The 25460-nt window shown below is 50.6% G+C and overlaps 11 protein-coding genes across 11 annotated transcripts; 6 read left to right on the top strand and 5 right to left on the bottom strand.

Moving 5' to 3' along the window:
* Positions 1–79: 79 nt before the first annotated feature.
* N7515_002769 (uncharacterized protein) lies at positions 80–649 on the bottom strand (the record flags this gene model as incomplete). The annotated part of the gene is made up of 1 exon (XM_056663513.1): positions 80–649. One exon carries the CDS (start codon positions 647–649, stop codon positions 80–82), a length of 570 nt encoding a protein of 189 aa, XP_056525626.1.
* Positions 650–910: 261 nt separating this feature from the next.
* Positions 911–2832, top strand: N7515_002768 (uncharacterized protein; the record flags this gene model as incomplete). The annotated part of the gene is made up of 2 exons (XM_056663512.1): positions 911–916; positions 1042–2832. 2 exons carry the CDS (start codon positions 911–913, stop codon positions 2830–2832), a joined length of 1797 nt encoding a protein of 598 aa, XP_056525625.1.
* Positions 2833–3409: 577 nt separating this feature from the next.
* On the top strand, positions 3410–4460 carry N7515_002767 (UBA and UBX domain-containing protein; the record flags this gene model as incomplete). The annotated part of the gene is made up of 3 exons (XM_056663511.1): positions 3410–3491; positions 3547–3890; positions 3957–4460. The coding sequence occupies 3 exons, from the start codon at positions 3410–3412 to the stop codon at positions 4458–4460; spliced, it is 930 nt and encodes a 309-aa protein (XP_056525624.1).
* Positions 4461–4836: 376 nt separating this feature from the next.
* On the top strand, positions 4837–6865 carry N7515_002766 (RAD52 DNA repair protein RADC; the record flags this gene model as incomplete). Its single annotated transcript, XM_056663510.1, has 6 exons — positions 4837–5169; positions 5225–5311; positions 5365–5544; positions 5599–5785; positions 5834–6164; positions 6235–6865. 6 exons carry the CDS (start codon positions 4837–4839, stop codon positions 6863–6865), a joined length of 1749 nt encoding a protein of 582 aa, XP_056525623.1.
* Positions 6866–8211: 1346 nt separating this feature from the next.
* Positions 8212–11391, bottom strand: N7515_002765 (uncharacterized protein; the record flags this gene model as incomplete). The annotated part of the gene is made up of 6 exons (XM_056663509.1): positions 8212–10444; positions 10500–10548; positions 10601–10825; positions 10849–11097; positions 11156–11291; positions 11347–11391. The coding sequence occupies 6 exons, from the start codon at positions 11389–11391 to the stop codon at positions 8212–8214; spliced, it is 2937 nt and encodes a 978-aa protein (XP_056525622.1).
* A 1404-nt stretch (positions 11392–12795) lies between these two features.
* N7515_002764 (putative amino acid transporter) lies at positions 12796–14761 on the bottom strand (the record flags this gene model as incomplete). Its single annotated transcript, XM_056663508.1, has 6 exons — positions 12796–12830; positions 12898–13256; positions 13309–13513; positions 13563–13574; positions 13632–13791; positions 13841–14761. 6 exons carry the CDS (start codon positions 14759–14761, stop codon positions 12796–12798), a joined length of 1692 nt encoding a protein of 563 aa, XP_056525621.1.
* A 970-nt stretch (positions 14762–15731) lies between these two features.
* On the top strand, positions 15732–17264 carry N7515_002763 (uncharacterized protein; the record flags this gene model as incomplete). The annotated part of the gene is made up of 3 exons (XM_056663507.1): positions 15732–16001; positions 16060–16524; positions 16581–17264. The coding sequence occupies 3 exons, from the start codon at positions 15732–15734 to the stop codon at positions 17262–17264; spliced, it is 1419 nt and encodes a 472-aa protein (XP_056525620.1).
* A 139-nt stretch (positions 17265–17403) lies between these two features.
* N7515_002762 (3'-5'-exodeoxyribonuclease) lies at positions 17404–18895 on the bottom strand (the record flags this gene model as incomplete). Its single annotated transcript, XM_056663506.1, has 6 exons — positions 17404–17457; positions 17549–17728; positions 17783–18273; positions 18331–18508; positions 18568–18707; positions 18796–18895. The coding sequence occupies 6 exons, from the start codon at positions 18893–18895 to the stop codon at positions 17404–17406; spliced, it is 1143 nt and encodes a 380-aa protein (XP_056525619.1).
* Positions 18896–19631: 736 nt separating this feature from the next.
* Positions 19632–21286, top strand: N7515_002761 (FMN-dependent alpha-hydroxy acid dehydrogenase; the record flags this gene model as incomplete). The annotated part of the gene is made up of 5 exons (XM_056663505.1): positions 19632–19764; positions 19823–20328; positions 20386–20563; positions 20632–21054; positions 21111–21286. 5 exons carry the CDS (start codon positions 19632–19634, stop codon positions 21284–21286), a joined length of 1416 nt encoding a protein of 471 aa, XP_056525618.1.
* Positions 21287–21628: 342 nt separating this feature from the next.
* N7515_002760 (uncharacterized protein) lies at positions 21629–21913 on the bottom strand (the record flags this gene model as incomplete). Its single annotated transcript, XM_056663504.1, has 2 exons — positions 21629–21769; positions 21857–21913. 2 exons carry the CDS (start codon positions 21911–21913, stop codon positions 21629–21631), a joined length of 198 nt encoding a protein of 65 aa, XP_056525617.1.
* Positions 21914–23023: 1110 nt separating this feature from the next.
* Positions 23024–23788, top strand: N7515_002759 (uncharacterized protein; the record flags this gene model as incomplete). Its single annotated transcript, XM_056663503.1, has 2 exons — positions 23024–23235; positions 23359–23788. 2 exons carry the CDS (start codon positions 23024–23026, stop codon positions 23786–23788), a joined length of 642 nt encoding a protein of 213 aa, XP_056525616.1.
* Between the last annotated feature and the right edge of the window lie 1672 nt (positions 23789–25460).

Here is a 25460-nt window from a genome sequence, read left to right as displayed (position 1 = left end):
GAGCCTGGCTCTGCTATCAACTAGCTCCTCATACGCCTCCATTCTCGCTGGACAAGCTATCGGTCCAGCTTCAGAATCGTTATCTGATCGGTTCCTGCGTTTCCTTCGAACTAAATTCCCCCGAGGTTTCATCGCCAACACAGCCAAGCCACATGCGTCGTCCATCCGCACAGCGCTTAGCATCAAGAACATTCTTGGTGTTGAGCGCTGTGCGAATTGATGTCGCATGGGGCCTGGCCGTGTTGGCAATGAAATAATCAGGTGAACTGATCATATGGGTGTCGCATGCAGTGTCGCATATCCATTGCGTGGGTGCAATTCGTGTGCCAGTGCTGAACGCTTGTACAGCATCTTCATCTTGGATGGCCTGGGTAATCAATGTAGGTGTCTCGGTGATGAGCACCTCGGTGACGCAAGCTGAAGCTCCAGGGGTCTGGGCTCTCTTTGGAGCCAATTCAGGGTGCTTGCTGTAGCACTTGTCGTCTGAATGCCCTCTCTTTGTGCAGTGCGTGCAGACTGGCACTGTCGACTTGGTCGACGGAGAGGGTCTTCTTCTGCGTTTTTGGCCACGGAACGCTCCACGACCTTGGATGGTGTTGCGGCCTGGCGTTTCCGTTGTATAGGCTTTTCTGTGTGAGGAGAGCTTCATCCCTTCACGATGGAGTTCATGGCAAATCGAGCCAAACCTGTAGTGATCAAGGGGGTCGTGAGATTTTCCCGCGCTTAACTCGAAGTTGGAACGCCACGGCTGCTATTCTGGGCTAAGTGGGAGATGCTGCACGCATGCTGCGGTGAATTCCGTAAACTGTTCCAGGGTCTATATTTGCCACGTCAAAATCGGCAGAGGCTGAGTCTGCATTGAGATGGCCTTATGCAAGTGTGACAAACAATACAATGATAAGTCCAGATTATGCAGGTACGTGTTGTCGAAACCTGGGAACTTGTCCTGATATAATAACTATCTCACGTGGCTCCTGAATCTCATTCTCCTCAACAATCATCATACCCAACACGCCAACATGGGTTCTACTTGGATCGCAGACATACCTCGCCCAGAGGCAACGAATCTTGAAGAGATGCCATCCATTACGGATGTGGAGCATCTGTCTTCTTACAATTGGATCGAGTCGTCCATCCCCACGATTGCTGTTCCTGGCTGCCCCCATCGTTGGTCTCCGCCGAAAACCCCCCATGAAAGTGGCCAAAGACTCGGGACTCATTTACATTGCTCAAAACGCGTTTCGCCATCCTGCAAGTCCGTTTGAGCCACTGTTTCGCTCGTTATACATTGAACATCCCTCATACAACATGCGCCAAGTTGACTTGATAACTGATCGACACAACGTCCGCAAACTTCTGTCGTTCATCAACCCAAAGCTCTCTAAACCTTCACGGGAGCCTTTTAACATTCATGTTGAGATCACCGGCAAGACAGCGATCTTTTGTCGGACAGAAACCAAAACATATGCATTCATTGGGCGACACGTTTTCAGGGGCCACGGTCACGAGTTTGAGAAAGCGTTCACCACAAGCCAACTAGCCGGTAGCACTGGACATCATCGGGTCATTTCCTACAACTTGGGTGGTTTGAAACTCATCGTACGCTACGAAACCGACGCATACGTTGATGGAGTTGCAGGTCAACCCCATGTGGATTCGGCAAATGAGAATCTCTTGGACATGATGGGAAACCTGTCTCTTTCGCGACCTGAAAGTCACTCACATCTTCCTACCGAATCCAAATTAGTGATTCGGAAAGAAGGAAAACAGGTGCCAATCGAATCAACTCTCGAGATCAAAACACGTGTGGCCCATAGGTATATCGGCATCCAAGAAGTTCTTCCACAGCTATGGGTATCGCAAACACCTAATCTTGTCCGTGCCTACCACCAAGGCGGCATATTTGCACCACCGGAAGTCGAAGATGTCACTCGTGAAATTGCTGAGTGGGAAGAAAACCATGCTAATGACATTTGGTGTTTGGTTGGATTGGTTAAGCAAATTATGAAAGTGGTGAGAGAGAATGGGGGGAACGCCGTCATCAAATATGACGGTCGAAGTGATGGCCTTACGGTTTGGACAAGAGAAGGGAGCAAGATGTTACCGGACGACATCTATTTGAAATTCGGTGATGAAACGGCACCGGCTCAGGCGATTGAATCGGATCCTCGGAAAATAACTCTCAAGATCGGGGATACTTTCCACAATGTTGACATCTCGATGATACCATATTTATCCTCCTTTGTCAGCTTTCAACGTCGTGCCCAGCCGCAAAACATAAACCTCATACATGGCGATATTCCGCTATTTGAGATTGCTCTCAAGGGCTTGGAATCAGGCTATCGGCAATGTTTCCGCTCTTTGCGAGCTGACATCCCTCGGTATAAGACTCTCTGTGAAACATATGACTTTCTCCAGGTCGACGTACTTGCCGGGCAGTCAATTGACAATATCTTTGCCGATTTGAGGGCCGGCAAAACCGATGACGAACTCGACTACAAGCGCTATCGAGCTGTAAAGGGCGATAAATCTCGAGCACGAGACGCCGCATTTCGACTGTTATTTCTGATAATACGGGGCGAATTCAGTGATGAGAAGAGAGATCCCGACAAGGTTTACAACGCCGTGCTATTCGTTGTCTCATACCCAGGCACCTTCAAACAGAGCACGAGAATTGTGCTGCGGTCAGCCTTTGAAGAGCGCTTTGTCGTGTCCAAGAAGCAACGAAGCCAATTAGATCGTTGGCAAATGGGGGTTACGACCGACTCGTCAGGCGAGGAGAACACAACTGAAGATGAATATCCTGAGCCGTATCTTTCTGACGATTCTTAAGCCAACACAATTCGGGAGAACTTGCAAAGGGATTCTTTGGCTAGGTCTCTGGGGATCTGTGTTTTGCGCTGTACGAGTGGTCGAAGCACGTCTACTACTCACCAATCATGCCCCTTGCACCCCACTCTCATATTCCCGTGAAGTATCAATTGTATTCTCGTCATTTTTCTTAAAGTTGATTAACCTGAAATTGAATCCAAGAGTATTTTACCCTCTACGTTTTCCTGCTGCCTTGCTACTTTTGCGGGCAGGTCAGTGCCAACAATGGCCCCATAGTCTCTTCTCAATTAATGACCAGAATTTTGGCCCTTTGGCCTTTGGGTTGCAGTCAGAGGCACCATCTTCAATCCCTTCCCGCAAGAAGCCTGTAATGTCCGGAGGTATTGTAAACGCCATCGGAGGCCATAGAAACCCGGGGAAGCCAAGTGGGCCTTATCGCTCGCCGCCTTGCTGATACGTCACCCATCCTCGCGAGCGCACCTCTTCACCACCTGGCTGATTTTGAATCTCGAAAAAGCGCGCTTATTTTTTGGATTTTGACTTTATTCACACTTTATTTCACGGCCTAACATTTATTATGGCGTCGGATCTGGACCAACTCATTGAAATGGGCTTCGACCAAGAGCGCGCCCAGCTCGCAGTAACGAAGACTGGCGGCTGTAAGTCTCTGCGTCCTCTCCAACGCAACGAGACACCCTCTAACACAATGGACAGTGCAAGGTGCTCTACAGTGGCTAGAGGATAACCAAGACAAGTCGTTGGAGGAGATTCAGGCACAGTCTCAGCAGACAGGAGACGAGGAGAACCCCGCTCTCCAACCGGGTGAGCAACCGCGCAGCTTAGTGTGCAACGAATGTGGCAAAAAGTTCCGAGGCCAGTCACAGGCTGAATTCCACGCATCGAAGTCCGGACACGTCGACTTCGCAGAGTCGACGGAGGAGATCGCCCCGTTGACCGAGGAGCAGAAGAAGGAGAGACTGCAAGAACTGCGGGAGAAGCTTGCAGCGAAGCGCGCAGGGTTATCAGAGCAGGACAAGATTGACAAGAAGAGAAATGAAGTGTGTATTCATATATTTCAGGTCCCTGCTGATCGAAAGCAACTTGCTAACTTTATCATTAACTAGGAAATTCGACGGAAGAGCACCAAGGAGAGTCAAGATGCAAAGGAGCAACTAGAGCGCAAGCAACAGCTTAAGGAGGCTGCGCAGAAGAAGAAGGAAAAGCAGGATGAAATCGATGCCAAAAAGCGCATCAAGGCTAAGATCGAGGCCGACAAGGAAGAGCGTCGATTGAAGGCGGAGAAGCAGCGCGCTGAGCGTGCCGGCCTGGCTCCTCCCCAGCCCACTGCTGCCGCAGGGCCTACCTCCTCCGGTCCCACTACTTCCAAGCCTGCTTCTGCTTACACAGAGACACGTCTACGATTTCAGTCATCCCAGGGTAATATCATGAAGACATTGCCTGTGGAGACCACCCTGTTCGAGGTTGCCGCCGCTTTGAAGGAGCAGGATGGCATCGAGGTCCAGAGCTTCGTGCAGACTTTCCCGAAGAAGGTATTCAACAACGAGTTGTTCGGGGAGACCTTGAAGGAACTGGGACTCGTGCCCAGTGCCAGTCTCGTCATCCAATGATTGATTGATCCATACCAAATCCCTATACTAGCTATTATCAGCGTGCAAAGAACGAGACATGAAATGAGAACTTGCATTGCGAGTGAGACGTGAAATGGGCATTGGTGTATATAAGCAATTTTCCATAGAGTCATGCATACAAGTTGACCAGTTGACCAGTTGACCCATTCTTAAACTGACCAGTTGGCTTGAATCGAGAAAGGCGGAAACTTATCTTATCTTATCGTCATGTGATGTCGCGCTGAGCCGCGTTTTGGTGCCTAAGCCAACGCGCTCGACACGTCGTCATCGCATCTTTACCCAACCTGCCACTAATTGTCCGATATTATGCCAGCGTGAGACCCAATACCCCAGGACCAGGAATTTCACGTTACCCATGGAATCGACAGCTGATAGTGATACTTCCAGCGTTGGCGACCAGCATCGTGGTGGTGCGGGATCCATCATGATGCCAAACGCTAGAGGTGCCGCCACAGCAAACCCCTTCGAGGAACCCCAACGTCGGATCAACGAATACACTGCACAGGAAATTGCAACTCTCCAAGCCCGTCTCGACAAGAAACTGGGACCCGAATACATCTCTGCGCGTCCCGGTGCCGCGGGGCAGAAAGTGCACTATCTCTCCGCGGACAAATGTATTAACCTCGCGAATGAAGTGTTTGGATTCAATGGCTGGTCCAGTTCGATTCAGACCATACAGATTGATTTTGTGCGTATATCAATACGTTGGTCGACACTGAGATTCACTGACGATAATCAATCAGGTCGAGGAGAGCCAAAACACAGGCAAGATCAGCTTGGGTCTTTCAGTCATTATGAGAGTCACACTACGAGATGGGACCTTCCATGAGGTAAGGCGTTCTCTTCGAAAACTGGATACTGCCTTTGTTAACATCGGTTACAGGATATTGGCTACGGGCATATCGAGAATTGCAAGGGCAAGGCCGCAGCTTTTGAGAAGGCGAAGAAAGAAGGCACAACAGACGCATTAAAACGTGCATTGAGAAACTTTGGCAATGTGTTGGGTAACTGCATCTATGACAAAGATTATGTGTCCAAGGTGACCAAAGTCAAGGCAGCGCCTGTAAGGTCCCCACGTCTCTCAGCGTGTCATACATTGTGCTAACTATCAGGATAGGGAAGATGGGATGTCGACGATCTACACAGGCATCCTGACTATGCACCACAGGTGAAAAAGCAGCCGCCCCTACCACCGAAACGTATACCTGAAGAGGATGAGCTACCCCCCTCTCGTCCTATACAGCAAGCAAGAAACAATGCTCCAGGGAGTAGTGTTTCGTTGGAGGGGGACGGAGAATTCGGCAGTATGTTTGGGCATATACAATGTCGAACTTGACTAACGCTACTCCCAGGTGACGTTTTCGATGAAGCCGACTTTGGGGTGGCCGAGACAGAAGCGGGCAACCCCGATGAGATTGTGATAGACACAGATATCATTCAACAAAACCAGCCCCCTGCGACAACGAATGACCCAACGCCTCAACGAGGACCGCCTGTCCGCGCAGGATTCAACCCTGCTATTGTTACACCTTCAAAACCAGAGCGATGGAACGGTCCCGGCGCGGCAGGGCGACCTAACCCAGCCATTGTGCGACAAAATTCAGCAATTCCGCCTCCAGCTGCAGCACAAGGTCGACCGATGGCCGCGCAAGGCCCTCCTCAGAATCTTGCAAACCCTCGACAGTCAGTTCCACCACAGCAGATGGGTGCTCAAAATGCCCCACAAAACAGCATTGCGCAACCTCCAATCAAGAGGGAAACTGCCCCCCGGGGGAATCCAGGGAGCCCAAGACATGAATCCACCGCAAGGCACCCCATCAGCGGGATTTTATTCCGCCAGAGCAGTCGATCTTCTCCGTGAAAATCCCAATGCGGTCCCTGCAGGAGCACCCCAGTTCGACCCACACGCCGAGAGCCCCTCAATCCGCAAAACAGCTGGTGTGGACCACTCCAAGAGCCTTCCTATTGCCAGACCTATGCTGTCGGGTGGCACCGTTTCTCCCGCACCCGCAGTCAATGTCAACAACAACGCACGCGATTACGTCAATCCCTCAACCGATCTACAACGCCGAGTCGGTGCTCCTGCCGGTGCAATCGGCGGTCCCATCAGCAGAGGCCCTTCTGTCTCATCATATCGACCATTAACTCGACCTAATCCCGATCAAAGGAGCGTTTCAAATCCAGCCGCCATAAACCGAGGCAGTGTTACACCCCAACAGAATCTTAACGGCAAAAGACCTCCATTAGTGGATGTCACCAATGCAGATGCTGCGCCGGGAGCATATCCTGGAGTGCAGGCACCCGGGCCGAATGACCCTAAACGTCCCCGAGTCTCGGATGCTGACTCTGGAGCTTCCTCTGGCCCTCGCGCACCGGCCCAATAACCAATATGATCGGATTTGCATTGATCAGGACGGTGCATTGATAGCAATTCTCAAGTACAAGCGTTGTTATTTCGTCCTACCTTCGTCTTTTGCTTTTCTGTTCATATCCCTATCCACGGCGTCAATCACGGTTACAACAGTGTGGAAGTATGGCGGGCGTTTCGATATCTTCAATGCAATGATCCACAGCATCCCAGGGGGGAAACACATATGGGTTACTGGATCCCAATATATTCTTTTCAGCGGCTTATGCTATTCGTTATCCATAGAGCATGCTGGACTCTCAGGTGCATTATGGGAAGATCAAGCAATACTTCTAATATGACGGGGTTGCAGCATATCTACTCATGTCAGGAATAAATCGAATGAATGACTTAACCAACTTCATGCCCAAGTTACGTAGTCAAGAATCAAGACCACATCCGAACCCGAATTCAATCATGATAACACAGGGACACGTACATTGACGAAAACTGTACTTTTCTTGGGAAGGCGGATTGCCTTCCACTTTCGAGAAAATCCCGAGTTTCAACGTGCTGGCGGTTCTTGGCTGCGCCATCGGCAGCCGCGGAAGTGTATCCAGTTGATCGCCAATTGAAGGGGAAAGAGACGGGGGTAAAACGAGGAAATGGGAAGTTGACACGTCTGTACTCTGTTGGGCAATGGTGTATGAGGAGAACGAAATGAAAGTAGAGTAAACAGTCTGTCAAAAGAAAGAAGAAAGACCCAAGGAACTAGCGAACGGCAGGAACGGCCCGAACCGGTGCCACGTTTCATGGGAACAGGACATAGTCACCTCTTTATCATCAAAGGAAGACCAACGTCCAACATAGGTACCTATACATAAGACAGTGTGATGAACGATATTTGTGCTATCCCGTCAGTTTCACTTGACTCCTAATCCTACGTAGTTCCTTTCCTTCTATCAAGATTACATGGCTCGGTAGAGAAGCAATTTAGAGCCTACCCTTGTATCTTGTCGAATTGAATCGAGACCAAGGCAGACGAGCCTCCGGACTCGAGACACAGCATAGAAGGTCCTGTTACTGTCCTGTATATAGACTACATCTACGACATGAATCGGGATTTTCAGAACAACTGATTGTTCACATTATGGAAGTTTTGGTTAATCATACAAAGCCTGTATCGAACGATCATTGATCCTTTGTGTACTGACAATTGGCGAACTGCGAACAGGAGACCTATCGGTCAGAAACAAAGTATCTCAAAGCTCTCAAGGCCAGAAGAGAAGCTAGAACCATAATGCAAACCCTAAAAACCCGAAAGATCCGGCCAAAGGGTGAACCAAATCCCGTAGAAACTCCGGCGCTGTAATTTGGCCCCGTTTACTTACGGGGTTCAAAGGGGGGCAGACGAGTCTTCACTTTGGGCTGGGCAACCGGGGCGAAATCAGGCATGGAGAAAGATTGCCTAGCCTGCTGAGGAGCCTGGTTTTCAAGAGAGGCACGAGGCTCTCCTTTGGGTTGGGCAATCGGGGCGAAATCAGGCATTGAGAAAGGTTGCCCTTTAGGCTGGGCAAGTGGGGCAAAATCAGGCATAGAGAAAATCCTACCCTGCTGAGAAGGCTGATTCTCAAGAGAGCCGGTAGGCATGTAAGGGGCAGGACCGATAACGCGAACACCATGTGGCTTATCAACCTGTTGCTTGCGAACATTCGGATGATCCGGGCTCAATGTTTGAGTGGAGGCTCGGCTTCGTCCTGCGTGAGTAACATTGGTACTGGCCTTAGGAGAGCCAGAGACCGTGGACGAAGGGGCAGGACCTGCATGAATAGAACTATGCAGAGGAAGAGATTTCTTGCTGATCTCCTCCCGAGGACGTGGAGGAGCAGCATCGAAGGTCGGCGGTCTCTTGGAAACATCAATTGGCTTCGGACTAGGAACAGGGGCCGTGTTAGTAGCACGCTGTGGTTGCAAAGGAGCCGCAAGTTTGCCCGAGACTTGAAGTGTTTCTAACCGGGTGATGATATCGGAATCCTCGCTTCGAGTAGGCGAGAGACCAGGCACGCGTGGCTTGGACTGATGCTTCTCCGCAGAGCGAGACGAGTTTGACCCAGATGAGGAAGGAGGCGGCGGCGATCGGTGCCGCTCGAACGGGGTGATGTCGCGCTTTGCAGCCCAAGAAGTCACAAGTGGCTCATTTGCCATCATATCCCGGAGCTTCGATTCAACAAGTTTTTCGATATCATGAGCGCCAGGTGGGCGCGTGACCTTACTGAGGTCACGAAGTTCATCCCAGATCTGTCCCTTCTCCGCAGATGGAGGCGACATTATTGACCCAAAAGAAGAAGGGGGCGGTGGCGATCGGTGCTGCTCAAACGGGACAATGTCGCGCTTTGCAGCCCAAGAAGCCACAAGTGGCTCATTTGCGATCATCTCTCGGAGCTTCAATTCAACAATTTTCTCGACATCGTGAGTGCCAGGTGGGCGCATGACCTTGCCGAGGTTACGAAGTTCCTCCAGGATCTGTGGGCCATATGTGTCGACATTCTCTTTGCTTGTTGACTGAGCCATAGGTGTCAAAACAGCTGGCCGATCCATCAAGTTGGTCGAAATGACTTCATCAATGGTCCTAGCAGGCTTCGTCTCTGCCGGTCTGTCCATGAACTTAAGACCAGCCAATTCTGCAGCACCCGGGCTATCGATAGCCTTCGCCTCCGAACGGGTCGGAGTTACTGGAATCTCGCCAATAGTTGGGAAACGAGTAGAAGGTGGATCCATATCAAGAAGATGTTGAGGGGGAGCAGTCTGCTTGCGCTTGGCCACTCCTGCAGCAGCAGGATCAACGGAAGTACCGAAGGGTTTCATGTTTCCAACCGTATCCGCTTGCGCAATGGTGGCCTTCGCCTTCGCCTTAGAATGGGGAGAAGTGGCCGGACCCTCGCCAACGGTTGCCACGCCGGCAGAAGATGGACCTACGGTGGGAAGAGGCTCAGGCGGAGCGGACTGCTTGCCCTTCATCTTCTGATTACTTGCTGGAATAATCTGCTTGCTAACTTTGGCTGGAGGGCCGCTGGCGACTGGTGGCGGTTTCTTGCTCGGAGTCAACCCGGCCTGTTTTCGGGGTTCCTCGTTAGGCGATACCTTCCATGGAAGCTGTTCCACGGGCACACCTAGTGCTTTTTGCTGGGGAGGACTGAGTGCAGCTGCTATCGCCTTCGATGGCTTATTAGACACAGGGCCTTTAGCGACAGGAGCAGAAGGCGGTGACCTTGGTGTCTGCACTGGGTACGGTCCAATATGCGGCCCAGGTGTCTTGGATTTGGTAGCCTGGACATTAGTACCCTTGGTCGATGCCTTCTTCTCAACAGAGTCAGCGCGAGATGGTCGTGTCGAGACCTCCACTGGTGGAACTGAAGGTTTGGGAGGCAGATTTGCAGCCTTCTCTGGCTTTTTCTCCTTATTGTCGCTCAATGGGACCTTGGCCTCTGGCATGCCGGAAAGAACTGGTCCCTGGGCAGGGTTGCTTTTCTGTGTTGGTGATTTTGGGGGCTCTGTCACGCGACGAACTATGGACATGAAGTCTGCGGGCTGAGTGATCCTCTGAGAGAAATCGATGCTGGTCAAGAAGTCAGATAGGCATTGACATTGTATGGGATGGTAGAACCACTTACCTTGGAGGCGGGCGTTTGGCTCTAGGGGGGACAACCGGAGTTGGTTCCTCTGATAAACATGTCAGCTGAAGATACCTTCTGTGACCGCAGTAGTTACTCACTGTGAATCGGTTCGTGGGCTCTGCCCCTCCCTCTACCACGGGCACGGCTCCGGCCTCTTCCCCGGTCACGAGCATCACCGTCATCAATATTGCGACTGAGTGCGGGATCCAAACCGCGGCCGGGAGACACTGTAGCAGAACGAGCATGCTGTCCTGCGCCACCTGGGCGACCTTTCACAATGCTAAAAGCCCTACAGTTAATCTTGTAAGCTGTGTTCTTTCCAGCTGGGAGCCACCAACTTTCGTACCTTTGAGCAGTAGGTGTGGCACTAGCATGCCGTAGAGCCGGAGTGGGAGGAATGTCAGGACGTCCTCTCGTCCTCGAAGGGCCACCACCGCGACCCGCAGGGGGGCGTTCATAGGGAGATTGATGTAGGCTTTGGGCTGAGTTCCATTGGGATGCAACATGGCATGCAGATTAGCTCGATGAGACTGGCCGGCGGCTATGTCATGGAGTCCTTCCATTCCTCCAGTGTCCCTAACCTCCTTGTGCAAATCTGCGACAGACATTAGTACAATTTGAGAGACTCCAGATAGCTATCCTCCAGCACGTACTTGCCCACTTGTTCAGCTGAGCTTGATCTTGCGGAGCGATTTGTCTCCGAGACTCAATCGCGCCAATACGCACTTGAGCCTGCCTGTGTTCGTCACTAGTAGTTATCATTTCACGGCGCGCGGATCCCAAATCGGCCTATGGAATATCGCAGTTAGAAATGTCATTCACCAAGCAAAAGGCTGGGGCGTACCATCATCAGACTCTGCAGCCTGCGAGCATTCTCGGATTCGCTCATGTTGTCGCTGTGCTTCGTACAGAGGGTAGAGCTTTGATAACGGTAAAATGAGCGAGGTCGAAGGAGTAGTTTTAGATGTTGTTTTCGATATGTGTGTCGGTAGAAGACCTGTCACTGGGTCGAAAATGCGCTTTGGTTGATCAAAATGCGACAGTCAACGACGGGACAGAGGTTGGATCTGAGAATTTATCTCAGCGTGTGAGTTGGTACCCTGCCAGGTTGCTTGGCTGGCAGTCCACACAAGGGTGACGGTCAACTGGAAATGGGGCTAGGAACACAAGTTGATTGACAAGATTCAAACGTTTAGGAGATACAGTCTCCTAAGGAAATGGGGCGAAGGTCGAGACTACCTCGAACGAACGACCCTCCGATAAAGGATTGCTCCAGGGAAGGAAGTTTGGTTCAGGGTCGAGAGGACCTCAAACGGAGGGCCTGCGAGCAAGGACAGCTCCGGGGCAGGTCCGAAAATACCAGGGTGAAGACACAGACAAGTTGACGCGGGAAACGACAAGTCTGCAAGTAAAAGAACGAATAGCAGTTCCAGCAAAGCACGGCACTGAGGCGTTGATGATGTACCGTGCTTTGCCTGTCCGAGAAACACTCTGATATTGGCCACTAAGCAAACGAATACCCACAGCAGTGTGTGGAGGATGAAATGGTGGGGAGAGTAAGAGAATGAGGGCGAAGAGGAAAATAAAAACAATCCATTTCGGTCCACGGTCCACGGACGCGTTAACGCTCGGATGAAAAGTCAACATGGGAAGTCGTGGTTGTGGGAAAGAGCGACTCCATCGTTCCTTCCTCGAGCCGACGAGCCTCGAGGAAGTTATGCCATGTGGTGGACCACGTGCCCAGCTATTCGCACCTAGTCAGATGATTCCCATGGCTAAGTTGTATGGGCAGGCAGCGAAGATTAAGAAGCATGGCTGATAATCTTTCGAGGCATGGATTGGGTAGATGTCAGGAAAGAATACGTTTCAATCTTGGAGATATCGATGCCAAATCTGCTCTGCTCACGTGTACCACCACGTGCCTGGGCACCATTGCTATCTCCAGCCTCCAGGACAGTGAGCATTATCGTTTCCACTCTTAATGACATTATGACTTGGCTATAAGCTTCCATCTAAGGACCCGAAATACACACGGTGTCTCTACCAATTACCTTACTAAGTTGGAGATGCGCTGCAGCGCTGCCTTGTGATTGTCACTAAGCATGTTATCCGACTTGATCATGGCAAGCCTCTATATCTATACAAAAACTATGGTATTGGTGACCCCCCACTCTGTACCTATATAATTTGTTAACAGGGTAGACTGCGTGAATGCATTGTGAAAACTTCCAAGACCCCAGGGCATTGCTAGTATAAACAAAGCCAATCTCTCAAGATTGACATAAACACCTCCCTAAGCTGCATTGCAGCTATGGGACTCGGGATCATCTGCAAATAAGAGCCTTCATGTCAGTATTTGCGCCGAAGGGGCGGCCAACTGACAGGACAGACTTACTTCGGATAATTTTGACTACCGCCTGCACAACGCTGACAATCATGACAACCACACCAAAGGCAACGCATAGATACGCAGGGATCTTCTCTCGCCGAGTAGCACTGCTCAGCTTGATCCAGCATAGAGGAGGGAATATGTAGGCTAGAGCAGCAGCACTGGTTGCGCCAATGAGTTCAAACACACTTCCCAAGTCGCAGGTTATCAACGATAGGCCCAATGACGTTAGAACCAGCGCCGTTGTGAATATGAGGTGGCGAGCGGGGTTATGCGGTTCGTCGGGAAAGTAGTAAGTCGTCATGACGGAGCGGCAGACGAAAGCCTCGAGTGGTAGAGTGGTCAGCATGTTCAAACCGAAACAACTAGTCAAAGTCAGCAAATGCGCCTGTAACAAGGTCAATGTGGGAAGTATACAATCGTGCGATATTTACAACAATATTGTCAGATGGAAAGTTGTTCAACACATTGCCCTGTGTCTTAGACCCGAAGGACAAGAACCCTGCGATGCCCATTGCTAGACACATCACTAAGGACACACCTGTCGAGTAATGTGTGACGCGAGTAAAACGGTCGAGTGTAGGTCGTTTCAGCGAGCCATAGATCAACAGGCTGTTGTGGTCTGTAGGAATTAGCGACTTCTCTAAATACACAAATCGGAGACAACATACGGCAAACGAATGCTGACTGTTTGTTAGCAAGCTGCTTTTCAATGATTGACAGGCACGGCTGAAACTTACCAAAAGAGATCACACCCACAGCTTGGAAGAAGCCTGTATTGAATATGAGACGGTTCTTAATCTCTCCGCGGGACTCAGACGGAACCCGAACCCCTTGGGTAATAACCGCGACGACAATCACCGTCATGCTAACCAGGGCCAAGGCGGATGCTTTCGCCAGCTGATTGTGCGTTAGTCTTTGCCGCACAGCAAAGAAAGAATGATCTCACCTTCGCGATGTCTCTATATAGGGACAATGGGTACGAAACTCCCACAACAAAGATGATGATGACAGCCCGACGGTCTGTGAGAAGCCATAGAAAGGACATGTCCCGCAGAGATGGGAACAAAGCTCCTAGAACATGCGGAATGGTGTCGCCAACGATAATGCAAAATGCGACCATGCCGCCAAATGCAAATGCCCACTGCGCAATCGATATCGCAATGAGCCCGCCTTTCCCAAAGCAATACTGCATGGTCGCCTGAAATGAATCCGCCCCACTCAGCTTGGAGTTGACCACAATCAGGCGGATGGTCCAGTCCACTGTGATGGTCAAAGCAGTCAAAAGCAGGATTCCCATTGCCATGCCTGCTTGGCGAAGCGCATAAGGTTGGCCAATGATTCCAGCTCCAATAATACTGTTGGCCATGTTCATAAACGCCATCTTCATTCCACTCCGTGGTCGCGCCTCTTCGAGATGCTCTTCAGGAAAGAAGTCATCCGATGTCGCAAGTGTCACGCTAGGCGCTTCAATGTTTGTGAGAAGAGGAACAGATTGGCCACTGTGATGCGCTCCTGGGTCCATGTTCCCAAGTTCAAAGTCCTCGGCGTCCATCCATTGTGTTTCGTCTGGGCTGGGAGACCGCTCAATCGAAGTGCGATTGGATTTGTCGTGCTCTTCTGGCAGGTCGAATCGAACTCGATTCATGGTACGGGGGGTGTGGCGCTGTCCGTCGGGCCCAGGTCGAGAGATTGAAGAGTTGTGCTTGCTTGTCGCATTGCGCGTGGGTATCGGCGACGGGGGAGAGCCTGGAAGGAATGCCAAGTCCCGCTCCTCGGACGAGGCTGATATCAGTGATTGAGCTTCATGGCCATCCTGGCCATCATGGGCATACAGGTGATTCACTGGCTCCTCATCCCCTGCCATCATTGACCGATGTAGATGGTTAGAAATTCAACAGCTGCTCTCAGGCCACCTGTATGGGGGCCACACGTGATAGCTTATCGATACGAGGCTCTTTGAGCGATAAGCGATAACGGTCTTGGTCTTGGTACCTAGGATACGAAGACCCACAGCTACCACAGCGCCAAAACCCCTTCTAGAGGGCCTCTTCAACTCTCTTGGTGCCTGATCGTACCTTGGAGGTGTTGTGCCGATGGAAGTACACGTTGAAGACACAGATGAAGGGCTAGGTGATGATGAATTAGAATATGCAAGAGATTCAAGCTTTGCGTTATCGTCTTATCGATGGGAAATCTATTTGCTCGAAGAGGAGACTATTCAAACCAACCACCGCTAACTGCTCCCCTTTCCTGGTGCCCGCATGAGTACCACCTTTGATGCTACCTAACAGCTAACTTTGGAAATTGTGATATTCTCTTTTGGTTGAGTTCAAAGGCGAAGACAAGCAGCCAGCGCTGTGGTTGTGAATGTTGACTTCCAATGTTTGTCCTAGTGCAGCTCACCAAACTTCCCAAATCAATGAAGCCCGATGGGACGTTTCCTCTGAGATGCGCGGGCATGGAAGCGCAACCAAAAAGGTCACAGCATTCATGTTTGCTCTTGTCAACCGGGGCGTCCCGATTGAGACAGCGGAGGCTAGTGTTGCTGTCAAGCCGTTATGAGAGCCCAGAGATAACAGAGGTCTAGCTCTGTGGCTTAATCAATACTCTTAGACAATGCCAGTAGCAAGATCAAACTGATTTGACAGTCAAATGTTATCAGACTGCTGTTCCTGATCATGTGCGCTACCAATGTTTAGCTATCGGACTAAATCATGTGCCTTTTATCCAACCACGGCACCATGTGCAACTTCCCTTTTGAATACTTGGCACTTGAGCTCATACCTTGTGGCACACAGAGAAATCATGCAATCTCCTAGTGACTGCCGCGATTCACAATGGCACAGGAGCTCGACTTGGGTCACTCTGTCCTCCGAATTCGAGACTCAAATCTTCAGCTTTGCCTAGCTGCATCAGCTCACCTCAGCCACCCAATGAGCAATGGAACCCCCGCAATACACGCAGATCTACACGTCTCGACCCTTGATGACATTTGGATTACAGAGGGACCGGAGCTGAAATTGTGTTTCTTCGTTTGGGGCGCCTGGGATCGCGATGTCTTGGTGTCATTTGTCTCAATGTTGAGTGCCAAAATTCGTGACATGAAGGTGTGTGCGACATCTGAGCCCGGAAGTCAGATCGAAGGTTGACTATCCAACGAACTAGATATGGTCAGAGCTTGGATTCTCAGCGGATGCTACGACAGATGAAGATGCAGAGAACATTGGTACTTTTGGTTTTCACTGGCTCGAGATTAGCCTGCGCAAGGATCGTCCGGATCATCGCTCTATCACCCGCCGTACTTTACCCGACTCAATGATCAATCCTCCAGATGTTTGTCCTCCGCCAGATGTACCGGTCGTTACTTTGAGCTCAATTGACGTCCAGCTGGAGTATCGGTTATGTGAGGGGGGCACAACACAGAACCAAGGCCTCTACCTCTCTGATCTAAACACTCTCGGACGAAGATCAGATATATGCGAACAACATTTTCAACTGTTGGAAACCGGTATCCGGAGGCTCGTCATCTCCAGCTCCTTCAAAGATCCCACGATTCACGTCTCGAAACAGGCCCCAACTAAGAGCCTCACAAATTTGTTTCCCGTGGTGTTCAATCCTGGTTATCGAGATGTGAGTCTCCATGCCAGTGATGCAAGCCATGGTCTAATCCCACAGCCCTCACACAGGCGATGAATCAGCGTGGAACTACCATACCAACATTAACCAGATCCATGTCTTCTATGCTATTGGGTAGCAATAACCCATCAATCAAAGCCCGGTTTGCGAACCTGCTACAGCTCGACCATTCCCCGCATACAGACGAGTCCACAGCACGACCTGAAGCTCCCCTAGTGAGGTCCGCAGTCCACGCCTCGTTTTGGCGCGCTGCTTTGAAGAACGTATCCAGGCCAAGGCACTACAAAAGAAAAGGCTCCACCGTCTCCGCCAGTGCCAGTTCAAGCAGAGTCGCTGACCAAGAGAATGATGTGCCTCCCTTGTCGATGGATCAGCATTTCGGAAATGAAACACTTGAGCTGCTTGATAACTTGGAGGACCAGGCATATCCTAGACACGTTGAAAGCGATGAGATCCTGTTGAACAGTGAACCCGATTCTGAAGACCAGCTTTTCGACAATGTCAGCGATATAGGTTTCACAGACACTGGAAGTGGAGAGTCGACCCAGACATCGCTCGATACCTTGCTCTCGACCCAAGCGTCTTCTGAGGATTTTGATGGTGATCATGAGGCGATGATGCTCTCAAGCCCTGGTGAATTGGCAGATTACGAGGAAGACTCCGTGGCAGACTATGATGCTTGTGAGGATATGCAGAGCTATGATACCGATATGATAATGGCTGATGACTTTTGAACTGCATGTATGATAGGACTTTCGGTGTAATTTATAATGATACAAGGTGTTTTATGATCTTCATCAGTATTCGAACTACCTATCCGCCTCACACCCTCAATAAGCTGACGAGGGATAGGTATCTTGCATACATCTACCATCAACCTCCAGAGAAATCACCAGTCAAGGTGATGCTTCGCCCAACCCGAACATTCTAATAGAGTTGTTCCAAGCGCTAGCGCGACAACAAAGTTAGTCAAGCGGAGCGAGCATCAAGACAAGGTGACAACTTACGCTTCACACACTTCCTCCACAGTGATACCCTTAACGCTGGCGATAACATGCGCAACACGAGCAATAGCGATAGGTTCATTCCGGCCCTTCACCATACATCCTTTTTGCCACTTCTCCTTCTTCACGGCCTTAGGCAGATCCGGCGCGCCCTCCAGGTGCTTTGCAGACGCATGTGAAGGGCGGATTTCACACTGGGAGAAAAGTTAGTCTGTGATTATATGGCCAAAATTCAGTGAGAGACATACCCAAGGCCCGTCGGTTTCGATCTGAAGCCGGTCCAACGGAATTGCTTTGACAACCTCTAGATTCTCCTCCGTCTTCATGCTGCATCCATTAACACCAACATCGAGACCCAGCGCTATCATCCTCCCCATTTCCTCCATCGTCCCCGTGAAGCTGTGCACAAGTCCCCGCTTAGGAAGCTTAGCCAGCCTGGGCGCGAGGAGTTTTTCAAAATCCTCGCTTGCAGCGCGCGAGTGGAGGAATAGAGGGAGTTGAATCTCAACAGCAAGGTCTAATTGGGCTTCGAAATACTTTAGTTGCGGTTCCTTCTCACTTAGAAAGAGTCTGTCGTAATCAAGGCCGATTTCACCAAATGCGACGGCGTGACCAGCTTGCGCGGACTCAAGTGCCAGAGCACGGAGCTCCTCTAGCATCTTCGATGGACCGCCTGGGTATTCATCAAAGTGCTTTGCTTGGCACGGGTGCACACCGACGGTTGCATAACAGAAGCCCGCTGCAAGGTACCGTTGTCAGCGAAAGAAAGGAACGTGATGGCAGGTTCGACACTTACGGTATTTAGTAGCGATGTGGACGGCGTGCTTCGATTCTACGAGATCTGAGCCTGTTACCATGAATTTTGAGCAGCCTATGTCCCGAGCGCGCTGGACAACGTCATCGAGATCGTCTTCGTGGGCTTGCTTTCCGTGATATTCACCGCGGAACACAGGGTCGCTCAGATTAATACCAATCTGGTATCTCAGGGTTAACTATGAGCTGAGTTGGCTTCTTTCCAGGGGAAGTGACTCACGTCGACATATCGGAGAGGTTTAGATTCGGCCATATTCGATGTGGTCTGCCGTGCTCTAGCCGTGGAGAATGTTCTGTGGTTTGCAGCAGATATGGGATGTACTGTATGCAGCCCAGCCAACCTGCAGCTTTCGTTGGAGCCTGCAACAGCCAACAAGTGTCAATTCAAGCCCTGATCGATCAAGTAGTCCCCGCATATATTAACTATGCATTGGAATAGGAAACAGACCTAACGAGACAGACCTATTGATCCCTACCGACCTCACACTTGGGCTAAAATTGCGGCTGAAAAGTTTCAAGATACAGCCACTTGCAGAGTTGGTTTGCATCAGATCAACAGAGTTGGAAGAGTCGTTCTTGTGTTGTCAGATAATTGTCACCTCATGTCGAGGGTTTTGTTGACTCACGGTCGGATGTGCCCAGCCACACTAGGGCTGAGGCTTGAACTGTGGCTGGTGTATTTGGATGCCTGACAACGAAGGCGGCAATTCCAGGGGACAGTTCGGGGAGAAGTCCGCTATCCAGTCGGTGCTCCGCCGATTCCAGACCCCTCGATGTTCGGTCTCAAGCGCAAAATGTGTATGTTGTGGTTGGCTCAAATTGCAAACTAGTACCTTCTACAGTACTGTATGCTGCCTTTTTGCCATCATAGGTTGCTACATTTCTGACAAAGGGGTGGTCAGCAAATGCGGTAGGAAGAAACCACTGTTTGCAAAGCGGCAAAAGTGAGTAATTTTGGACAACTCATAACCTCATTATTCAAGGACCCAGTCCTGAGCGCTCCTGATAAACACGCAACGAGGAAGGTGAATGAACAGTACTGTGTAAACTGTAAGCTCGGGGTGCTCTGGCCCGTGCAGTCCGGGGTAGGTCCGGGGACATTGCCGAAGACCCCCACGCGGGGCCACGCCTGAACCCTTGCTAAATACTTAATGCTCTGTGGAAGGCTGCTTCGTCTCTAGCTCTTCGTTGCTGCTTTGCTTTACGATTCAATTTGCACATCATCGATCGGAATCACAAATCTTTTCAGCCAAGTTGCCAACCTTAAAGTCCTTGTGAACAGCAATGGCAGACCAAAAACTGTTGTCTGCCCAGCAGATCTCAACACACAAAACACCAGAAGATTGCTGGATTGTGGTCGAGAAGCAGGTGTGGGACGTGAGCGACTTCTTAGAAGAGCATCCTGGGGGATCTTCCAGTACGCACATTGACCAATCTTCATCATTGGACGAAATCTAATCTTCTACGCGAACCAGTCATCCTCAAATACGCAGGAAGTGATGCCACAAAAGCATATTCGGAAGTCCATGCACCAGGCGTATTGAAGAACAATCTGAACCCAGAAAAATTCAAGGGCGTCCTGGATGAGTCAACAATTGACGCCGAATGGGTTAAACCTCCTCCGGGAGAGAGTCCAAAGGTGATACTCGAAAATGAGAAACCCCCGTTGCACACCTTGATCAATTCGCACGACTTTCAGCTGGTGGCCTCGAAAACAGCGAGCAAAAAGACGTGGGCCTTCTACTCCAGTGCAGCTACAGATCTGATCACACGCGACGCCAACAAATCATGCTTTGACCGGATATGGTTCCGGCCTCGAGTCTTGCGAAATGTTCGGTCGGTAGACTCCCGGACCAATATTCTCGGCGGGAGTTACAAGCTACCCTTGTTCGTGAGTCCGGCAGCAATGGCAAAGCTCATCCACCCGGATGGAGAATGCGCTATTGCCAGAGCCTGCGCCAACAAAGGAATCATGCAAGGAGTGAGTTGATAGCGCGTGTTACACCATCCCCAGCGACTATGCTTACAGTATGGTTAGATCTCGAACAACTCATCGTACACGATGGACGAGCTGCGCACAGCAGCGCCTTCTGCGGACTTCTTCTTCCAGTTATACGTCAACCGGGAACGAGAAAAGTCCGCTGCGCTCTTGCGCCAATGCTCAGCGAACCCGAACGTCAAAGCTATCTTCGTCACCGTTGACGCTGCCTGGCCCGGTAAGCGCGAAGCTGACGAGCGCGTCAAAGCAGACGAGAGCCTATCGGTGCCTATGGCGCCGGCGAAGGCCCAAATGACAAGAAAGGCGGCGGCCTTGGGCGTGTCATGGCCGGGTTCATTGATCCCGGGCTGACATGGGAGGATTTGAAATGGGTAAAACAGCACACGCATAAACCGGTGTGTTTGAAAGGCGTAATGTCAGCGGACGATGCCCTGCTAGCCATGAAAGCGGGACTGGATGGTATCTTGCTCAGCAACCACGGTGGTCGTAACCTTGATACTAGTCCGCCGTCGATTATTACGCTTCTGGAGATTCACAGACGCTGCCCCGAGGTCTTCGATCATATGGAGGTTTATGTTGACAGCGGTATTCGACGCGGAACCGACATTCTCAAGGCTGTGTGCTTAGGTGCAACGGCCGTGGGTATGGGCCGGAGCATGCTCTTTGCTACTAACTATGGCCAAGAGGGAGTCGAGCATCTGATTGACAGTAAGTGACAGCCCTACATCTTGGGTTTATAGTGTGCTAATTCGAGTTCCTTGCAGTCATGCAAGATGAGCTGGAGACAGCTATGCGGAACATTGGCATCACATCCCTGGCGGAAGCATCCCCTGATCTCGTGCACACAGGGGACGTTGACCACCTGGTTCCGTCGTCCCGCTCTCACCCGTACGCTCGAGCCATAGCTAAAGGACGGCGACAAGGGTCGTCTAAGCTTTGAAGAGAATGCGGGGGATTGCAATGTTGAGCGATGATTGGCAAGCACAGGTCATGTGAGCAATCCAGAGTAATATTTTGCGAGGCTGCGAGCACGGCACGCCGCATACATGATAGATCGTGCATCGTTCGCTTTCCTACCTACCAAAGATCGAAGGTTGCCTTCCTAGTCAATTACCAATACCGTGTAGTGATTAGAGGTCTTGTGGTTCACTCAGTATAGAGCTCAACAAAACGTAAGATTCCCGCGCCACTCAAATATCCAGGGGTGGACTGCAGGGGAAGAATTCAGTCAGAAGAAAAGAATTCCTGCCAAGACTTCCTTGACGCTCGTCAAGCTGGGCCCTTACAGAGTATCGAATTGTCCCGCACCTTCTGGCACAAAAACGATAAGCTCAGCCACATAAGGTCGGCTGATCTCATGATACGACCCGTAGGCTTCGAAATCCGCTTCGGACCATCCGGGTAATATAAGCGATTGCGGGGTCTGCAGAGAAGTGCATAAATCTCGACAATATGTTACGTATCGACAGGGACACGTAGCACTCTAAATTCAGTAGTGACATAGACGTACCTTGGTGACAGTGTATACCGTGTAGAGCAGAGAATCGGGTGCATCGCAGTAGATCATCCGGAAGGCGGAACCATCTCCGACTCACACCGCTCCACTTCTCAACGCTAATCTCCCTCCTTCTTTTTATTCTTAGAAGCTATCTTAGCTCCACTAGCAGGTCATGGGATTCCCCTAACTGTTGAGGATCACCAATTACCCTGGGGTCTCCAAGTTCCAGTTTCCATTCTTATCTGAAGTGGCTTACGTGCCTCCAGGCCCCAGGGTTTGGCGCAGACCGACTCACCGGTTGAGGGGGGAGAAGGAGTGGTGAGAGCCACTTACGATCAAGGGATTATGAACTGATGTGCATCGATGTACTCCGTACATAACAGAACAGTTTCTGCAGGCATCTTCCCACCGGATACCTCTCCCCGCTTTTTTACTATGTACTGTAGGAGAATTGAAGAGGGGTTACCGTCGAGACACCCAGTTAGAGCGCATTGTAGGGCAAGGTAGATTTACTGATTACAACATTGTACATCAGCGAGCGGGAAGTCATCCAATAATGGCCGAAGTGTGTGCTGGTGATTATTCGATTGGAAGATCGTCTGCCAAGAAGAGGTAGTGATCACCCAGTTTCAGGAGAGGAGGCAATGTACTGGGTACATCTTGTCACTCTGTGTTCTGGTGGGTACGGGGTGATATGCAGGTCCACCGATGGGGTACCTGGTACATACGCCGTAGATCTCCGTCCGAAGGGAACTGTTGAACTCGAAGATGCAGTCATACTGAGCAAAGTGTATATAAGGACAAGCTCGTTTCCCCTCATTTTGGTGGCTTAAGTTTTTTAAAAATATCTCAGCCTTTGAGTTAAAATAAATCTACGACCAAATCTATCCATTTCTACTCATTACTACCCCATTTCCCCAGTGTTGACGTCTACTTTTCGACTCCACGACACTATCGATAACGGTCCAGACCGCCAAGAACTGGACTCATAGCTCTCCCCAACCATTCTCGTCCTCAGTTCTATTAAAGCTCTCCGTTGTCCTCCCTTCTGATACTTTCTCCCTACGCTTTTCTTCCGCTCTACTTCCGCTTTACACTTATATCTGGAAACTTCTCCGTCAACCCGTGCATTATAGCTCTATCATCTCCCAGCTATAGCTCTATACACTTCACATCACAATGACTGCTCCTCGTTCATCATCTATCCGCGCTCTTCGCGCCCTTTCTCAACAGCCCGTGGCACCCTCTGCTCGCCGCAGCCTTCACATCACCGGAGTCCAAGCCGCTCAATCCGCCAACGCCGGCGAGAAGGCCCTCTCCAACCACGAAGTCCTCCAGTCCCGTGCCATGAACATTGCCCTACGCAGAATCAACGGCAGTGCATTCTCAGAGTATGTTCCCTCCCCGTATTATACTTATTCCTTCGTACCTATACCTATACACCTACGTGTTCCATATCTACATCTTCATTCTCCACACCCCAAAGTTGAACACCCAAACTGACTCGCAACCAGCTCCCCCTCCCGCCAATTCAACACCTCCCGCGCCTCAAAAGCTAATACCACCGTTGACTTCGTCTACATGCCGACAATGGCAGACCTCGATGCCGCTCCTTTGCAATGGGGGATCCAAGTCCCGGTCCTTCCCGAGCTGCCTTCCATCCGGGAGCGCCGAACCCCATCCGCCCCACCCATGAAGCCCCAGATCTACACAGTGTCCGGCACCGGCGCTGACGTGCCCGCCAGCGCGATGAGTGAAGTCGTCGACAACCACGCCGTCGATCTGGACCCGTTCTCACTTACCGAGGCTGTCGGCCGCTCGCGTGTCGGAGAAGAGATCCAGCGCCGGTCAAATGGTACCTCCCAGCCTGGGGCTATTCGCGAGCTGTGGAGTGGCTTCCTTGACGATCTGATGGGTCCTAAAGAGAGCGCTCAGAGGAAGTAGATGCCTTTTTTGTTCATGCTGGTATATTATTGTTGTCTTCATTCCCGTTGAACAGGTTCTCTGATGAAACGAATTCTCTTTGCCTGATACATTGTTCGGGCTTTTGCTTTCTTTTTCCCTCCGGGCTGGGTTTGTTGGATTGTCTGAGATACTAGCGGTTTTGTATCATCTTTTATTTCCTTGGAGTGGATGTCTTCCTCCATGGTGTCGGCCGGTCAGGCTTTTTCTTTTCTACCTACTTTTTATTACATCTCAATGTCCAACTGTGGCAACCAATTGAACCATACGAGTCTTACCCTTTTCACTTCCACTGAGATATTCATGATTTCTTCAAGCACTAATGCGATCCTAAAAAAGAAAAGCCACTTAGCAAATACCTACAAACCCCCAATGGCTCAATCAACTCACCATGGACCCGACGTCCGTACCAATCCAAACCCACAATTCCGTTGTACCTCGGCAGTAGATCCCTACCCACCAATGATCTGCAACAAGATCCAACAACCAATTTAATCTCCGACATTCCAAGGTTAATTCAAACAGTCCGAATTCAACCCGAGGTCACCAGACTCGAACATCAGGTGAGTCATTGTCGCAGCTCTAACCCCAGTCCACCATCCACCGGCGATGATACCAAGACAGGAATCCGCCGTGTCTACCCCTGGTTCCTTACACCATACACAGTAGAATAAGTTTCAGCACGTATATCTCCATTCGATCCCAACATCCGTCGGCACGTCCTCGTCAGAACCCGACCAGACTCCTGTGCCGAACGAGAATTAAGCAGAAGAAGCCGCCTTGGTATTCTTTTCTTCTTTCGTGCGGATACTAATCAGTAATCACTTTGCAGTTCCGAGGCTTTGGGGATATCCGCCGAGAAAGGACGGGGAGCGGGTTTTTCGTGGGGAGGACCGGAGGCCCGTCTCGGGCTGTTTCGGGGGTGCAATCTGGAGGGGTGTTTGAGTTGTCTGACAGTCTGATTGATTTAGCAATTGGGGTTTGAACTTTGGGTGCGGGCTTGGGGTTTGCTGGACGTAGATTGTTGTCATTGGGTGATTTCTCTTCGCTTGATTAGGCTCTGGTCTTGGGGATGGGTGTGGCTGGTTGCTTGTTTGCTGTAAGGGGTTTTGTGGCTGGATGTTTGATTCTTGCAACGGCTGGTTATCTATCTCTGCTTGTTCGACATTCCCGCATAAGAGTAGGGATTCTCGGGCTTGCAGTTTTGCTGTTGTTGGGTTCATTCCAAGGTCTGTAATGTGGCTTGGGGTTCTCTGGGTTATGTTCACACTGGGACGGCTGGAGGCTGGCATATTGTATTGTGATTTTGAGAATTGCCCCTAGCACCCTTCACGATGGATTTGGTGGCTGTCTGGGAGGTTGACACAGGACTATATCTCCGTATGCATCTGATTGAGGTGTCCGTGGCCAATTAGTACTGTCAGTGATCACTTTCTCTAGCATCAGCGCCACTGGATACCTATAGGTGCAATTGGGCAACAAGCGTAAAATGGGACAGAGACAGTAACATGGAAGAACAGTAACTCCGTTGTTGTTTCGCGTTTTAATTGAGTGTTATAGGTGACCCGAAATAAGATTGCTCAATTTGCTTGTAGAACCTCGTGGATGTTGTGCTATGCGACGTAGTAGCTCGTGATACAGTTGGTAAACGCCA

Source organism: Penicillium bovifimosum, assembly GCF_028826915.1.
Source record: "Penicillium bovifimosum strain IBT 22155 chromosome Unknown utg000002l_segment0_segment0, whole genome shotgun sequence".
Classification (NCBI taxonomy): domain Eukaryota; kingdom Fungi; phylum Ascomycota; class Eurotiomycetes; order Eurotiales; family Aspergillaceae; genus Penicillium; species Penicillium bovifimosum.
The sequence above is the reverse complement of the archived record's forward strand: the minus strand, read 5'-3'. Positions and strand labels throughout refer to the sequence as shown.